This window comes from Sitophilus oryzae, unplaced genomic scaffold (genome assembly GCF_002938485.1).
Source record: "Sitophilus oryzae breed Bouriz unplaced genomic scaffold, Soryzae_2.0 scaffold_1973_pilon_pilon, whole genome shotgun sequence".
Classification (NCBI taxonomy): Eukaryota; Metazoa; Arthropoda; class Insecta; order Coleoptera; family Curculionidae; genus Sitophilus; species Sitophilus oryzae.
The window spans coordinates 413,270-432,787 of NW_022146694.1; the positions used below are offsets into that span (position 1 = coordinate 413,270).

The 19,518-nt window shown below is 32.5% G+C and overlaps 1 protein-coding gene across 1 annotated transcript in view; it reads right to left on the reverse strand.

Moving 5' to 3' along the window:
* Positions 1-705: 705 nt before the first annotated feature.
* LOC115883615 (rab3 GTPase-activating protein catalytic subunit-like) overlaps positions 706-19,518 on the reverse strand; it is an 89,657-nt gene continuing 70,844 nt past the window's right edge. The window contains 6 exon segments of the mRNA XM_030901971.1: positions 706-1,831; positions 1,833-2,011; positions 3,683-3,985; positions 5,388-5,587; positions 8,774-8,909; positions 12,284-12,603. Coding sequence (XP_030757831.1) covers positions 1,697-1,831; positions 1,833-2,011; positions 3,683-3,985; positions 5,388-5,587; positions 8,774-8,909; positions 12,284-12,603 — 1,273 coding nt within the window. The 3' untranslated portion in view covers positions 706-1,696.

The window sequence follows — 19,518 nt, forward strand, 5'->3', positions numbered from 1 at the left end:
AACTTATAGCGGAGGGGGGGGAATAAAAACACGAATAAAATAAATCACATATTTGGTACAAAAAACTTTATTTAATTCACTTAACATCATTCACTTACATTCTTCTATATAGACTGGTGGTAGCAAGGCGGCTGCGGCTTCAAGAATAAAGTGCCTGAGAAAGCCCACCATGATGAGGCGAAACGTCGCATAATAAAAAAAAAGTTTCCATTTTCAATTAATAAAAAAAACCTCATACCCAAGAAAGGAGAAAAAAATATATATAAATTTCTAAAGGTTTAAGAAAAAGAAAAAAAACTTTTATTTAAAAAAAGACCACAACCAAATTATACATCTATTTGCGGTTAGTAAAATATATATTTATTAATACATCTTAAAACTATTAACATCATTATTCTAATTTTAAGACAGCACATTTAAAGTTTTATAACATTTCTTGTCATATATATTGAATCTATTAACTGCAGCTAAAATATCCCTTATCACAGTAATTTTAAAAAACATCGTGGATGCCTGTTTTAACAATTATTGTATGAAATTAAAAATTTGCTGAAAAAATATTGTTACTTATTAATGTTTCAAACAATAATAAATAAAAACAACCTCGTAATTTAAAAAAAATATAAAGTAAAAAATAACCATCACAAATAGAAGTAAAACATAAATACAAAGGAAAATACAATAAAAAATATAAAAAAACACGAATTAATCTAAAATTATTATAATTATTTTGATATAAAATTATTCCAAAATTATGTAAAATGTAAAATATATTTTGAGTTTTACTCAGAGAAGGAAGTAAACCTAGAGAAAATATTCCTAAATATTAGGCAATATTTATTAATATTGCCTAATAGTGTCTACATCATGCACTGTAGTCACAATTTACTAAAACAAATATTAATAATCTGCATATCAACAGCTTGTCTATGCTGGGCCAGAACAAAAATCAATGTCTATAGTTTTAATATACTAGTTCTTGTCTCTTTATTAGCGTCGTTTATCCTTTAATGTATATGCCAGAGATAAATATATACGACCAGTTGACAGACAAAGAGAGACAAAATAAAAAGCGGCATAATGTTGCCGGTTCGTGCGAGAAATAAAATAATAAACGAAGATAATATATCTAAGCTATTTAATCATGCTCATTTCTGTTAGACAGTTATTTAAGAATCTATTACAGCTGTAGTAAAATGAGTAACCCATTGTGAAAAATAAAGTTCCAACTCTAGATGCAACAAAATGATGATTTTTCCTAAACACCTACTATACGGTTTGAAATTTTGATGCAAAATCCGGCAATACCGCATAGAAGAAATGTATCAACTTAACTTTTATCTCTTTTTAATATATTTGATTTTTCATTTAAGCTGTTTACATTACTGTCTTACACGTTAAAAACCAGACCACGCTGTTTCGATGACCAGACCGGTATATTATAGATGTCTATAGATTAATATTGCATTAGTATAAGTTAAATAAGAAATCCAATCTAACCAAGCATCGCTACGTGCTTTTTAAATTTTAATCTGACTTCGGCATAGTAATATTTTCATTGACTATACATTCAATAATGATTATTTATAGGTTAATTTTCTAGGTTTACGTAATTCTCCAAATATATTATATTTATCATACTTAAAAAATATTGCTGAATAATCTCTCTGAATATATAAAACTGATTCTCCTCTCCTCAAAAGAAAGCAGTGTCTTCCGAGAACGCACCCACTAACCTAAACTCCCTCTTATCCAGGATCACCCTTAAGAATTGCGGGCACCTAGCCGAATACAAATTGGGCCTAACGCAATTAGCCCTGAGCACAAACTCCTCTGCGCGGGGCTGGCATCAGTGCATCAGGCTGATCGTCGGGCGGTGAGGACGATGACGATGGAGAAGGGGGGACGGATCCTAATCGTTGGCAATCCGCGAACATGGAGATTATCCTGGATCCGACCTGGGAGCGGTCTTTTTCGGGGATGTTTATTTCCTGGCCCGAAACTAGATCGCCTGGAATAAAAGGAATAGGGAAGTAAACGGATTTTTTTTTTACAAAAAAAAGTTTTTAGTCAAAAGCAGGGTTGGCATGATCTAAATCAAGTGATTTTTTTAATTTTAATCATGTGATTTAAATAAAAAAAATAATAATTTTATTGAGACTTTATTATAAATCAAAAAATAACCGTAAAAGTTATAAAAATGTGTCCTAGAAAACTATAAAAAATATTTCTATAACATATATAACAGATAATAAGTCGAAAAATAATTGTAAATGTTATAAAACTATATAAAAATATCTATTCGATAATTTAATTATTGTTGGACCGATTTTTGAACTAATTTCGTATATATCCATTAGATCGCTAAATGCAGGGAGATTTATTTTAAAATTTATGTATAAGTGACAAAAATTCGCTGTTCGAATACATATCATTTGCAAAGTCTAGGGCCCCAGAACTAGGTTCTTCTAATAGAGACTATATCTTCATTCCCGAGAATCAATAAATAATCGTTGTCAGAAAATGTTGTTTTATTTTTTTTTGAATCGGTTGTATGTTTCTAAATTCCTCTCGACATTTTGATCTGCAGTAAGTAGTTTATTAGGAGTAAAAATTAAACTTTTTTTGACGATGCTGTATACCTTTGAAGGTCCATCGTAAAGCTATTCCGACGTTACAGGGTGGCACAAAAAGTACATTTTACTCCGAATAGAACATACTTACTATTTTTTTTAAACATTACAAATAATTTTTTAATCAGTTTCAAACATTGCAAATAATATAAACAGTAATCGAGCAACAATTAGTACACTCCTTGAATTTGACACTTAATATTAGTTTAATAATATATTTCTGTATTTTTGTGAATAGGCGTAACAGTGCTTTACTTTTATGCCTAGGCGTTAAAATGACAAAAATTAATACTTTTGAGACGCTTGAAAAAAAATCCTTTTGATCTGAAGCGAACGACTTTTTTTACAGAATATATTGGTGACCGATGTGGAAAAATCACACGCCCCGTAGAATTGTTAATGTTATCGGTATCGGGGTATAGATTTAGCCATTTAGGATAGGACTTTAATTGGAGATAAGTCCTAGTCATCTGGAAATCCGATTTAAATATTGTTTTGAATTAAAATCAAAAAAATCTGATTTAAATAAAAAAACTGATTTAAATAAAAAAATCTGATTTTTTTTATTTTTTTAAAAAAATCATGATTTTTTCCAACCCTGGTCAAAAGTCATTGCTTTTTGATACAATAAAGAAATATTACAATTTTATTATACAAGATGTTTGAAAACAAACGCAAAACGTATAAATGTATGTCCTAAAATGCTTAGTTTCGGAGATACAGGGTGTAGAAATTTCATTTTTATTTCGATTTTTTTTCAAATAATTTCTAAGTAACGTCAATATTTGGATGAAAATTGGCGTCCGGGAGTTTTGTGACACCAGAAATTTGATTTTGATGTCAATATGACTCCTATATGTAGGGGGCCTAAGCCACAAGAGATGATTTCGACAGATAGCATTCAAAAAAATCACAAAACACAAATTAATTGTGAATTAAAATTACAGAAACAACACTCACTGTGTGTTCCCCAAGCGTTGGTTAAACAGACTATACGTAATTTAGGAAGAGAAAAGAATACAAAATACTTTAAATACTACACTTCTTACCTATGGCTCTACTGACTTCCTCGTCCTCCTGTCCTGAAGGATTCAGCTTGTAATTTAAAGAATTCACTTGCGATATCCGGACCTCCAACTCGGCGACATCTTGTGCGAAAGCCTCAAACCTTTTCGGCTGCAGCTTGGTGTCGCGCGTTATCCTTTCACCTTGCTTGAGCAGAGATGAGACGCGAGCTGTAGCTTCGGACGGTATTGTGGGTAGACTCTCTAGTTCGTCTATCAGACGCAGGATGGCGCTGTGGGTTAGGATGGGTACGACCAGTTCGGCTATTTGGCCTACAGTTCTGAAATCTAGAAGAATGGTATAGCTGTAATAAGACATTTATTATATTGAAAAACAAGAACGCTGTGCTAAAGTGTTTCTCTTTTCATGTCTTCAAATCCCAAATCGAACAGTATGTAAAAGTACATACATGGCCAAAATTATTGCATATATAGTTTAAAAATATACGGAAAGGAATTTAAAGAATCTTTTTTAATTATTATTGATAATCTGTGATGAACATTTTTTTTTGTTAAAATAAGCAAGAAGACTCCATGACAGAGGATTACATTTAAGGAGGCCTCTACGTGTTCCGAAGCTTAATTTACAGCACAAAATTACGCGACTACAATGGGCCGAGGAGATGAGAGCAAATGGACCTAATTGGAATTTCGTCATGTTTAGTGATGAAACAAAAATAGGCCTAGCGTCAGACTAGCGACGTACTTTGGTCTGGAGAGCATCTGGAAGACGAGCACGCTTGAATGCAGCTCAACCCCGTGTCCCGTTTCAAGGGGGAAGCATTATGGTCGATTATGGTATAGGCAGGTATAATGCACGGAGCTCGAACTCCTCTTGTTTTCGTTGATGGCACAATGACAGGTGCCTCATATCTTAGACTCTATCGATTTGTTTACATGGACGATAATGCTCCTCCCCATCGCACTTTGGCGGTTCGCGAATTTTGTGAGGAAGAGGGTATAAAAAACTGTGGTGGCCACCGATGTCTCCAGATATGAATGTGGTCGAGCATGCTTGGGACATGCTAAAACGCCATACTGCCAAAAGGAATGATCCCTCCCGTACCTTAAATGAACTGAAAATTGCTGCGCGCGAAACATGGGAAGCCATTCCTCAACATCTTCTGGACAACTTAATTGAGAGCATGCCACATCGTCTCACAGCTTGCATTGAGGCTCGAGGAGGCAATACAGACTATTAGTTGTAAGAAATAATTAAAATTATTGTTTTCAATATTTTCTGTTTAAAATGAAATTTGTTTTTGTTGATTTTCACTCATTATGAAATAAAATTATAATAACAGCCTAGTTGCAATTGGATTTTTAATTTTATATTAGTTAGTCGTGTAGTAAGCCAATGTGTCCAAAAATATAAAAAGAATAATATTAGGTCCAAAATAAAATAAAAATATCGTTGTATGCAATGATTTTGGCCATGTATGTATGTAATACACAATGTTACGGTAAAAAAATAAAACGGTAAGAGATACAGGGTGGCTTAACTTGGTGCAAAGTTGCGCAAAAATCCGTTTACTAATTGAGTTTATCTTTCTCATTCCCCAATATGGTGAAAAACTGAAATAACACTGAATAAACACCTTCTATATTTAAAAAAAAGTAAAATAGTTTACAAAAAAATTCGTGTAGTTACACAAAAATAAAGCATCAATAAAATTAGTTGCTGGCTCACCTAAGAATTGTAAAATCTTTTCAGCTTCCCTAGTATCGTCGAACAGCCTTTTTTGTCGATTTGCCGGTACAGGTCTGGCGTTTCTCCACATCTCCACCCAAATGTTGTCCTCCAGCTGCATCCTAGGACTTAAATGTCCTTTTTTCTGTCCGAACTCGTCCAATTCGTTGTCTTCTTCAATCCAGTCTCGAGGGGAATACCTGGAAAATGTTAAGTTTTGAAATTTAACATTGAGCTTTGTTAAATCTTTTTATATGGTGCGGTCAACAAAGATTGAAAAGTTCGCAATACTGTGTTAAAGGATTTTTCGAGGACGATTGAAAATTTTTAGCAAATTACGAGGCAAATTATGTCAATTCACTGACATTCAATTCAGAAAATTCAACATTTTTTTTTTGTTTTTGATTATCTTTTTGAAATAAGAAAATTTTGAATTTTTTGAAAAAAAAATTGGATTTTTTTTTTAATTTCCAGCTAAATCATAATTACCTTGATAATATGGCAGCATAGGTTAGAGATTAAACTTAAAAGAAAGAAAACCCAGAAAAGATCCAGTGGTTCTTAAAATTTTAGTAAAAAGTCGATTTTTTAAATTTTTTTTTCGATTTTCTCCCGAAAATTTTCAATATAAAATAACTTGGTTATTTTGGACTTATTTGAAAAATATTAAAGAAAAAATATGTTTTTTTTATCGAGATCTGCCAATCCTGAAAATATTGGCACTTATTTCTGACTCTGTATTTTCAATGCTTTAAGAAATATTTCCGAAAATTTTCCAACGCTATCACCAGGTAGATATATAGGCTGTTACCTTCTGAGATTGCAACTAAAATATCCTTACTAATAGTTAAATTTGCGTAGAATTTAATGGACAACCTTTTTTTTTTAACCTTTGAATGATACCTCTAACAGATCTCTTTTCATCAGAATAATTTGAGAAAAAGATACAAATCAAATTAATATTTTCCATTTTATGGTATTTTAGCAACGAATATTTCAGGAACAAAAAGTGAAAAATCTTAAAAATAGATGTGTAAAGTGCGCATTTAAGTCTACAATATACAGGGTGGCGCCCCTCATTCGCTTCGGTTGAGCGATTTTTTAAATAAAATTGTAATCAAGATGGCTGGTGTCGCCATGGCAATTTTCTAGTGACAGTTAGTAACTATTTTCAAAGTCGACATTAGTTTATGGATATTATTATTTATAATTTATAACAATTTACTTAACAATAGTTTAATAAGTAAGTATTCATTATTTTATCAAGAAAAATAAAGCAGTATCTGCTGGCGGAACGAATAGATATGTTACTAGTGATATTATTTTGTGAGGAAAATTGCTTCTTGGCCTCAAGGGCTTATGCTCAAAGATATCCAAATAGGAATCTTGAATTTGCCGTAATTGGCTCTTTTATAGAAAATCCATGTATCTACAAGTTATCGCAAAATCATTCAAAGACTACTTCTTCGTTTTTTTTGATAGAATAATAATAATAAACACATATTTAATAAATATTATTTATTAAACTGTTGTATGTAAATTAAATAAAAGTAAACTGGTATAAATTTAAATAAGTCCATAAACTAATTTCGATTTTGAAAATAGCTACTAACTGTCACTAGAAACTTGCCATGACAACACTAGCCATCTTGATTACAATTTTATTGAAAAATCGCTTTTTATTCAAAATCTGAGCCAGATAGGTATAAGAAACCCCAATATAGTTTGAAAGAGCATTTAAATCTGCTTCGACTTATTTAAAAAAAATACATAGTGTTGCATTTGAAATAACGAATTTTTATATGTAAAATAAATATTTAAAATAGACCAGCAATTTTGATACCCCTGTATACATTTAAGAAGGAATAACATTTTTCTGTAAAGTTTATTTCTCTACCTTTAAACTCAGCACAAGAACTAATTCTGAAAAGTAATGTACAGGGTGTTAATAATCTATTCTATTGTAGCATGCAAATTTAAATATCTTTCAATATCTCAAAAACTAAAGATTTTAAACATATTTAACCCTTATAATAAATACCTTTTTTGGGCCCAAGAATCCAAAAATGAAATAAAATACCGGGTGTTCCATAAGAAAAAATATAACTTTGGTATGGATCTTAATTCTGAAACACCCTGTACATTTCAAAATAATTTTAAATTGTGCACATTAGCTCCCCACATATAACCATAAAATATTTTGTTTCTACATTTTTCCGTTTTCGTATAATCAACCGAGGCGAATGAGGTACGCCACCCTGTATTGTAAATTAAGCCAAATCGATTTTTCGAAAAAAGTTCAAAGTCTCCTCAAGCAAATTTTGACAAAAATCGAAATGTCTGAGATTGCAACTAAAATATCCTTCCCAATAGTTACTATAATTTTATTAAGAAAACCAAACCAAACAGCTCTTGAGTAATTTAAGAAATATACAAAACAAATCAATATTCTCCATTTTACAACATTTTAGCAACGAATAAGTAAGAACGATCTTCGGATTCACGGTTTTTTTAACACTGTCTCCTAAATGAACACATCAGTAGATTGAAGCTAAGAAGCAACGGCGAATGCAGATTCTGTGGGGAAAATGGGGAAACACTAGAACACTTCATTACTGAGTGCGTCGAGACGACAACCGTTCGTGTCATAAACTTCGGTACGCCTGATATCGGAGATGGATAACTAACCTCTGTAAAACCGTCTCAGATACTGGCTTTTATCGAAGCCCTGAGACTGGATGATGAGTTATAATTCAAACAAGATATAAAATAGATATATAAGGTCACGGTGATTAACCTCCCCTTCTTATATAGAATGCAGAATGGGAGGGGGGGTCCCCCCTTCCCTGAGTTATCACTCATCACACAGTCTGTAACCCGTCAAACATGAGGGTTTTCCTGTTGTAGGGGGGATAGGGTATTTCCCATCCTCCTTTAACAACAGACGTTCTTCCTCCGAGGATATACATCTTCCCACGGTTGGAGTTTGGCACTCCCTGCCCTTCACAGTCGAGGAGCTTGTATCCGGCTCTCCGTGAGGTAGAGGCTGAAGGACCTGTGTCAATTTTCTCCATCTCTTTAACTTGGCCTCCTCTTAGACCTGACATCGATGTTGTCCCGAATCTCCCTTCCCATACAATCTACATTTGTAGCAACGAATATATCAGGAACAAAAAGTGTCAGTCTCAAAAATGAAACAGTTTTCTATTAAGAATAGATTTTCATTTCTAAACTATTTATCAGTAGTTTAGAAATTATACTCTTCCCTAAATATAGCAATCAATTAAACTAAATTCTTCTTTAAGAAACTTTTAAATTAAATTAACCCACGATAAAGCCATCGAACTCAAAAATAACTTGAAAGCCATCGAAGTTGTGCACTTTACCATCTGATAAAGTCCTCCACCACCGAGCCGGGATTAGCCGCCTTGAACGACTCCATATCGGATAAGAGGCTGGCGCTCATGATTCGCGCCCTCAATTCGGAGGCCTCTTGGTCGGAGCCCAGCTTCAAAAGCACATCTGCAACAAAAATGGAGAGGGATTATTTGAGAGGATTAATAAAATAGCTTTAAAAAAATATAGAATTTACTAATATTCTTTAGGTCATAATAAAAAATATCAATAGTTTTTCAATTTACCAAAACTGATATATGGAGTGGTCAGAATTAAAATCAATCAAGTCCAGTTTCCTACTATTTTAAGATAATCGTCTTAGACGGAGAGCTGGCTACATAAAAACCTAATTATCGTTACATGGATAATTTTCTTGTGAAGTATCCTTTTGTGTAGCCATTATGGAAATAGTCATGTCTGCCAGCGTGATCCCGGACGTGTGTTAAGTTAGTACCGCCACTTAAATATATGAAACTATGTGGAATAATTGCCGCAAATTAGCCCGTAAATTTGCCGTGAAAACGAAAAATTTGCCGCTTTTCGCTAAGTATGTTAAATCGATGGTTGTGCTAAGTTAATATTAAGTTAGCACAACCACCATTGGAAATCAGTGAAAAAACATAGTTAGAAATTTTACAGTATAGCAGGAATTTGCCGTTTTTTGCCGTTCTTAGATACAATTAAAAAAAATATCCTCCGATCATTCGCTATCCCCCTGCAGCAAAAAATGTAATAGCGTCAAGGTCATATATTAAGTTAGCACCATTATTCCAGTAAACGGTAAGTAAAATATCTTAAATTAGGTGGAACAATTGGCCGTAAATTAGCCGTAAATACACCATGCAAACCAAAAATTTGCCGCTTTATTATTTGTTTTTAAAATTCACTAAATGGGATCAATAATTACTTTATAGAACAGCAGGAATATGCCGTAAACAAGCCGTGAAATCGAAAAATTTGCCGCTCTTTTATTTCTCTATGAAATCTACAGGGTGATTCAGGCTTCCGAAAAAACTCTATGTTAGATTTTTGGTTTGTGAATTTCATTTCATTTTTTTTATGTAATATGGAGGTAATGGTAACGCACATTTTGAAAATACTTTTGTCAGCATACAGGGTGATTCAAACATATTTTCAAACTAAAGTATATTTTTAACGCAATACTATATATTTTTTTAGCTCAGTGGATTTGCCACTAAATTTCTGTTTCAAAATACCCCGATGTCATATACTATACCTAATGGTTTTTGAAATATAACCGTTTTTAAACTTAATTTACTGCTTATTTAAAGTCCTCTGAAAATTCTAAATTCGAAGAATTTCAAAAAAATTTAAGAGGAAGTACTGTATAATAGTGTCTTCTTCAAAATTCGGTCTACCAATATTTGCTATCTTGTTTGATATATACAAGGTAAGTCAAAACTAAATGTTGTTATTTTATCTACTATTTTAAATGGAATACCCTGTATTTTGTCTCATAATCGAACAAGGTGTTTTTTAATCTTTTTGTTTTATTAAGTGCTTCTTATGCCGAAAATCGATATTTAATAAGAAAATTCTCTATCCCTGCAGCTAAAAATGTAATAGCGTCAAGGTCATATATTAAGTTAGCACAACCATTCCAGTAAACGTTACGTAAAATGCCTGAAATTAGATGGAACAATTGCCGTAAATTAGCCGTAAATACACCATGCAAACCAAAAATTTGCCGCTCTATTATTTGTTTAGAAAACCGATAATTTTTTTAATTAACATAAACGATAACGTTAAATTAGCGCGATTTTTCTTAAAATTCACTAAATGGGATCAATAATCACTTTATAGAACAACAGGAATATGCCGTAAACAAGCCGTGAAATCGAAAAATTTGTCGCTCTTTTATTTCTCTATAAAATCTACAGGGTGATTCAGGCCTCCGAAAAAACTCTATGTTAGGTTTTGGTTTGTGAATTTCATTTCATTTTTTATGTAATATGGAGGCAATGGTAACGCATATTTTAAAAATATTTTTGTAAACAAATAATAGAGCGGCAAATTTTTGGTTTGCATGGTGTATTTACGGCTAATTTACGGCAATTGTTCCACCTAATTTCAGACATTTTACTTAACGTTTACAGGAATGGTTGTGCTAACTTAATATATAAACCTTGACGCTATTACATTTTTTGTTGCAGGGGGATAGAGGATGACCGGAGGACATTTTTTTTAATTGTATCTAAGAACGGCAAAAAAACGGCAAATTCTTGCTATACTGGAAAATTTCTAACTATGTTCTTTCACTGATTTCCAATGGTGGTTGTGCTAACTTAATAATCTTATTAATTAATAATCTTATTAATTAATAAACTTAATAATCAACTTAGCACAACCATCGATTTAACATACTTAGCGAAGAGCGGCAAATTTTTCGTTTTCACGGTAAATTTACGGCTAATTTACGGCAATTATTCCACATAGTTTCATACATTTTTTTTAAGTGGTTGTGCTAACTTAACACACGTTGATCCCGGGGCTTAAAACGGGGGCGGCCAATCGAAAGGGTGAAATTTTTACTTTAAAAATATTATAAGGTACAGGAGTTATAATTGCAAAAATAGCTTTTATTTATTATTAAGAAACGTGAAAAATTGTTGGCAGACATTTTTCTCGTCGCTAAAATGCCGGCAGACAACGCGAAAGAGGCATGAACTTTTTTCCAGAGCCCTGAAACTATAAACCCTGAAAATATTTGCATGTATACATGAAAATTTTAAGGTGTTTATTTTTCGATGACCAGTCAGTGTAGGTATAATAAACGTCTTAACATATCCTAATACTATAAGCATTACAAGCATTAGTAAGTAGGTATTTATTTTTCTTTATGATCTGAATGATCAAAGCGATCAACTTTCATATCATATCCGCCCGTCTTCTTTTTACTTTTGCCTAATCGAAAATAGCTCGCCAAGTACCGAAAGTAAAACCAATTAGGATGTGACTAGCACGATATCATAATTTTCTGTATCAAACAAAAAAGGTCCGAGAAAGTATTTCACTTCGTACATGCGATAGAAAGCTGAAATAAAAATATGAGTAAAAGGAAAATGCTTTAACATTTCATATATTAATATAAATCTAATCACACCTTGTAGGTGATCTAAATAATACAGCGCGAAATAAAAGGGTTTAAAAAATGATGTTTTTTTCAAACGTCACAAAAGTATTAATTTTTGCAACGTGATTGACAATATAAAAAAGTCCTTTTAACGCCTAGGCATAAAAGTTAAAGCACTTTTACGACTAAGCATAAAAGTACGAGAATATATTATTAAACTGACATAAAATGTCAAATTCATAGAATCATAGTTTCTCGATAAATAATTACTTAGAAGGTATTATTTTTAAATTCTTTTATATTATTTGGAACGCTGGAACATTGGAATGTCCACAGAATATTGGAACACACTGTATATAGGATAAAAAAAAGGTTTCATTCAGATAATCCTGTTAAAAACATTTACCGGTATCTTCTTCCAATTGATCTTCAGTTTTCAACACCGGATCCTGCGTAAACGGAATATATAACGGATCTCCCGTTTTCAACAGTTTCATTTCGCCGAACTTGCTCAATCTACCCACAGGCTTGTCCCACAACGAATATTCCCTACGATCGACTTCGTCATCATTGGCATCGAAGAATTCCTCATCAGAATCTCCAGAATCTTCTGTGGAGAAGAACTTGGCATTCTCGCGGGCTATTTTACGTTCCAGGCAACAGTTGAGCATCTGGAGTTTTTGGTTTAGGAGGCAAGTGCGAAGATCTGGCATTCCAGGTGGTAGTCTGGAACAAATGAAATAATCTGGTAACAAATGAAATAATAATAAGTTTTATTTTTTTTATAAAATACTTAAAAAAACCTAAGAAAAACTAATAATTCAATTTTAATAATACGCATTTTTTAATATTTTTAAAATATTGCTCTACGAAATAGTTTAAATCAAAGAAATAACTCTAATGCGGATATAAACAAAACTGAGATTGGAAAAATACTTATTTGACATTTAAATGAAATTACTTCGTGTTTAGCGAAAGGTCAAGAGAAAGAGTAATAAAAAATAATTAATTGCCATTTTATGATTTTATTGGGGATATCAATAGTTATGTATAGTAATTAATTTATACAATTTAAATGTCTCACCTCTGTAAACAAACTATTAATAAAATTATAAGCTCTTCTTATAATTTGTACAGGTTGTTCAATTTTATGATTCTATGAATCTAAATAAAATAATGAAGGGAAAAGACCTAATAAAAAAACCTAATATTTCCTCATTTTTGGATGTATGTCTATGTGATATACACCTATAACATATCGTTGGCAAGGAACACGAGAGTTTTTTTTTGAAGTTTATAGCTAACTATGATTTCCATTTATAAAAATATATATTTTTTTATTTCTGACAAAAAGCGTAGGTATAGAAAAAAACCGATTAAGACACGTTTAAGAATGTTTTAACAGAATTTTATTCAATTCTCAAAATAGTCGACAATTCAAAACAACCCTGTATATAGATTTGAAGTAAAAATATCGACAAGCGGTATAATATACCCTGAAACATGTTTCAGAAACCAAGGCCAGAGACCTATATCGGTTTGGCTCTATCTAGTCAGTAAATAGGTTTTCTCTGTCAAAACAGACCAATGTCTACCACCCTGTACTAAGTATATAAATAATATAACCATCAATAATATTACGTTGTATAAAAATCTTATCGTGAAATAAAGTCTATAGTAAATACTAAGAATATCTTGTCTAATTTAATTAAAACTGCTTTTACTTACTTATGTACTACTTAACGAATGGTATCATTAGTGTGTGCAGGTCAGGAACCAAAAACGAATTTCAGATACCAGAGCATGCAATTTAATAAAAAAATAATTGTTTGTAGTTTTTTTAAAGAAAAGTTGGGATAAAACAATGGCGACAAAAAATAGTATAACTTGTCAACGAATACGAAAAGTAAATAAGAATAAAACACTTGATGAGAAAAATGTAATTGAAAAATCATGTGGGTGAATAATTTAATAACGAATGTTCTCAAGATAGCATTAATTGTGGCGACATAATAGAAGCAACACGCAATGCGTGTTTTCTGCAAAAAAAGGATGTACACAAAGAAAAAATATACCATTCGAATGAAAAAAAAGCCGTCAGAGTTGGCTTAAAAATGACAAAAATGAAAAATTATAATGTACCTACTTACAGTAAATGTCATGGATTGTAACTCTCCAGCTAACTTGGCGCTGTTTTTTTTTCAATCATATGGTACTTTTCATCAGTAATTCTTAAGTGTATAGTGTTATTGTTTAAAACAATACTTTATCATTAAAACAATATAAAGTATGCCCAAAAAGACAAAGAACAACTTCGACAAACGACATCGAAAAATGAATTTGCTGTTGATTTGAAATGACAGACGAGAACAGTTACTGTTGGACAGACTATTGAGTGGTAAAAGAGAAATATACGACATGAATATTTCATGAAAATATTGACGTTTTGACTACAAACCAAACCAAAACAAATTGAGATGATCCTATCACACATAGATTCAATTTTATTCAGAATAAATTGTGTTCATAGAGTAATTATTTGTTTAATGCCTAAAAAATTAAAGAAATTGCATAGTAAGAAGAAATAATATATTATTAATCATCGTTTAATTTGATTAATGCAATATAAAATAAGTTGTAGGTCAGACCTACGCCAAGACTCTTGCAATCTTACACTCTCTATTTAGATCCAATTTTTCTGAAGACTACAAAACTATGACCAAGACAAAGAGAGGTCTTGGTCTTGCTCTTGCATTTGCTCGTTACTATTCTTAGTTTTAAGCTATTTGACCCCCAAATGCAAAAAAAAACTATAAAACTTACAATTTACCTAAGAATAGTTTATAGATATATTTTTTTTATTTAGGTAGTTGAAATCTACAATCTCTCTTTTTCTGAAATAGATATCAAATAACAAATTTAACAAAAATATAGGTAAAATAACGGATGCCTTTTAACAAGCTAATATTTTTTCCGTTAACTGTTAGGAAGAAAGAAAATACCGTATAGTAGGTATATTAAATAATGCACTACGCCAGTAAGTTTGACAGGAGGTACTAGATAAATGTTCTGCAGAAAACCTATAGTTTTTGCGTGTACGTTCAGCTTAACCAACAGTGCAGCGGTGGCCAGATAGACAGTGGCTCCTTTATTTGCCACTTAATGAGCTGTTTTAGATTGTGTTACGGCAACCTCTTGAGAACTAGAGCACAATGTTTGATATGTCTTAAGTAGTGCGTATAGAATGAAATATAGTTAGTTTTTTTCAAGTAACCGGATGGATTTGAAGTAGATAATCTAAGGATATAATTTACGAAATAGGAATCGTATTGGCAATACTGCAGTAATTAATAAAGAAATAATTTTCAGCTTATTCAACCATTTCCAATTATGGTGTAGCCTCCCTCACATATTTAGATACACTCTTTGTAGTTGGGCCCATTGTTGTCTATTGTTGGCTATGCGGGCCCAAGTTATCCCTGCTAACTATTCTCCCCCTAGTTATCCCTCCACTCTATTCTTTTACGGTCTCTCTTGTTTATTACCAGCATATTTCGTTCGATTGAGCGTTGTGCGACCTGCATTTTCCTGATAATGTCCGTTTTAAGTGTCCAGGTTTCGAATGCATAGGTCATGACGAGTAGTACACATTGGTCCAAAGTTTTCTTCTTTAGATAAAGTGGCATTCTAGATTTGAATAAGATTGAGTTTCTTCCATAGTACTCCATGCTAACTTAATTCGTCTGTTGATTTCTGCTTATAGAGATCCCGAGCTGTGTATTAGTTGTCCAAATATACTGTGTCAATTTTAAAACTTCCCAAGTAACAAAATTCCGACTTCCGACTAGTTTTGACTAGGCGCAACGTTGAAATTGGTACTTTTCCCTGCCCTATGCATACCCAAACCTCAAATCACGTAGCCAAAACATCGCTACGACGTTGCACTTAAACAGTAGTATATTTTGACCCTTAACAACGTTGGTAAACGTTGTAGGGCACAACGTTGTTAGAAGTGGCAATTAGCAATGTCATCAGTGAATCTTAGATGGTTAAGATATCCTCCATCTATTCTTATTCCTTTGTTGGTCCAGTCGAATTGACGGAAGATTTCTTCTAGTGTTGCTTTAAACACCTTTAGCAAATAGAGAAATAAAAGTATGAAATTATTTTTCTATGTAAAGGTTGATTTTCACTATACCTTCCGTTTCCATTCCATATCCATTCTATATCCGTTCCGTATTTTTTTATTGTATTCACACTATACGTGTGCTTCCGTTCCGTATCAGTTCCATAATTTTTATTGTACAATTTATATTACGAAAGTTTTATTTTAAAAATTTGTATCTTTTAAAAAAGATAACAGATTTAATTAAGAGGTGAAAGAATAAATAAATATTAGTAAAATGTAAAAGAGCTGGTACAAATGTAAGGACTTGACAACGCTGTTTCCGATACGCTCCAGTCCGTCCGTCAAAAAAATGTATGGAAGGAAAGGATATGGAACGGAAGGGAAACGGAACAGATAGTGTGCATTGTCCTATTCATTTGCATGATATAATATTTTATGTAAACGGAAGGGAAACAGAAGGTAGCTGATATGGAAGGTATAGTGAGAGTCAACCTTTATGTTCCCAAAGTTAATAAAAAAACAGGAAATGATGGGGAAGTTTTATTTTTCATTGGGGAAATGCCACCTGGGTTTATATATTTTCGATTAAAACAAATAAGTGTTAAAAATTTTACAATTTCAAATTCTAAATCTGCCGAAATGAAGCTCTCAACGCTTCTTCCCGCATTTCTTCCGTCGCGTCGGCAAGTTTGAGGTCAAATTAATTGCTACGAGAATTTGCATTTTCCTAATTGAAAAACTGGTAGGGATGACTTATAAAATAAAGCCTCTCCGAAGCTTCGAAAAACTATTCTCGTTCCCGCTGTCGGAAGCCAAGGCGCTGCTGGTGGAGAACACAGGTGAACTCGGCCATGCATTTCAATTTAATTAATTCGTTAAAAGTGGAGTGAATAAAAATTAAAGTCCAAATTGAATAGAATGGGTGAGAACAAGCAAAGTCTGTCGGTAGAATGCTATGATCAAGTTAACTGTTGGCTAGACCTTTTTGTAAGTAACAAAATTAGGATATATATTTAACTCGTTAATTATATAACCTGAAAATAAACTAATATTATATATTGTTATCAATTTCATTTAATATAACAAAATGTATCTACTTTCCTAAATGTAATCTACTCCAAAAACATTTTTATTTTGCTCTCATATCTCAATTATTAAAGGACAAAGCAAAGTATAGGATTTCAAAGAAAAATCGAAATCATTATCATATTTTAGCCAACGCAACATAGAAATTGAGAAAAAGCCTTTGAGACCGATTACCCCCAAATCCCCCAGATAACAGAGTAACTGCTACTTCTTCACTTATTTAAAAATTCTAGTAATCTAATTATGCAATTATATTAGTCTCATCAAATGCATAATTTTATTAAGTTAAACATCGATCATCATCTTATTCAGCAATTCACCTTCCTTATGTTAGTCCCACAATTTAGATACCTTCTGTACTGGCACATTGTTGTAACTTTTTTATTCCTTCCATGTCTTTTTTAATATATAATATTATGATGTCTGCCTATCCATCACCGATTCCCTGGCGTTATTATCAGCGGTAGATATTTGCACGCGTAATTATTTTTTACGTTCCCTTGCACCAACGTGATCGGTTGCATCACAACTTCCTTTACTATCTTACTCCAACCTCAACCCCTGCTAACCTCACTTTTGTTTGACGCTCTGTTTTACCCAGCTTTTAGAAAATTTTTGGAGACCTTATTTTAAATCTCGCGGTAATTAATCTGGAACAGGTTGCCTATTTCAACCGATAAAATGAGATGAGATATTATCTTTTTAGATTCAATATTATTACTGCATATTATTAGGGTAGAGTTACGGATGTCCCAACTTTGTATTTGTGTTTTGCTGACACGTTGACATCGCCTCGTCTGTTTATATACCCACAGCTAAAAATTTCTCGAATAGTTGAATCTAAATAATTCAAATAGTTTTTCTTTATTATTTATTGAGCCCTCGAAGTATTTCGTAGGTAGGTTTTATTTTGTTTATTAGACCTTGGTTTTAAACAAGAGTTTCATATTTTTAGGGTCCAGGGTACGGACTGTGTACAAGTTACGCACTGTGTCCAAGGTACGGACTATTTCCAAGGTACGTACTATTTACAAGGTACGGACTGTGTCCAGTGTACGGACTGTGTCAACTTCGGGTTATGCTTATGTACGACTTCTTTTGTCAGATGTCCGTGGACCCGGTGTCCCCAGTAAAGACGATTTTTTCTTAATTAGTGCACAGTGGATGTTAGCTGTTTTCCCATGCGCTTCCTCCATTCTCATAGTTACGGCTGTAGGATTCATGTGTCCTTTCCATCGCGGCTTTTGATTTTGCAAACGACTCGCCAAGACATACGAGTGCTAACCACTCCGTGCTAATGTTTGAAGCAATACATTAAAAGAACAGCTAGTTAGATTTAAGTTCTTTTATGTTTAACTAAATTTTCGTCTTAAAACATACGTAACTAGTAATATCGTACGACTATGTCTGTTAATTGTAGACTCATGTTCGAATAATCTTTAATATAATTTAGATCTTATTTATTGCATTTACATCTTTGTAATGTATACTTTTATAATATTATGGCACTATTATAGATTAATCAAATTGATTACGGTTAACATCTTCGATTTAGATCTTAATGAATATCAGATAATTAAGTATTACATTCATATTTCTCTAATTCATCCGATTTATGTGTTTGGCTTTGTTTGCTAGTGGTTTTCTAATTTGTACGACTTCTTACCACCACCTTTTTCTACAACATATTTTTACTAGGAAGCTCTACAATGTTCATTCAGCAGAACTCATGGTATAGTCATTATATTATACAACGGTTTTTCTTTCTTGTACATTGGGGCCTGGCCTTCTATATTCTTTTGTTGAATGTATTAGCTGGATGAATTTCTCTTATGAATGACCTTCCAGAGCTGTCTTCCATGAGGAAGGTGCCGGTTGCGGCATGTGTAGTGGTGTGTTAGAGAAAACGCTTCATTTATCTTTGTTGGTCTCACTAAGGTTTCTGCCTGCTAATTACTATATCCGTCCCACTTCAGTGTGTGCTTCTTAAGGTCGTCTTAAGGTTCCTCGTAGTACCATGGATGATTATATGTAGCTTAGGTTCTTTAGTCGTATCTCGCTATTTCTGTGTGTGACGTTCTTCGTTTTATTCCGGCAGTTTTCCAATAGCTTGTGAATACAGTTTTGAGTTTCTTTATCCTTTTAATTTCCAGGGGTTTCGGCATGCGATAGTTTGGACTGTTAGGTAGCATAGTTGTCGATATGTTCTCTGTCTATAATAGTTGCGATGTTTATTATTGTGAAAAATAAAAAAATGTTTATATAGATATTACATTTTTATGACAAATACTTTATAGTGTTATGTTGTATAATGATAAATTTTTGACACGTTTAGTATTGAATTAAATCCAATATTAATATAAACAGTTCTGAACCTTTGAACAAAAACATTCTCTTATGTACAAATAATGCTTTAATAGAAAATC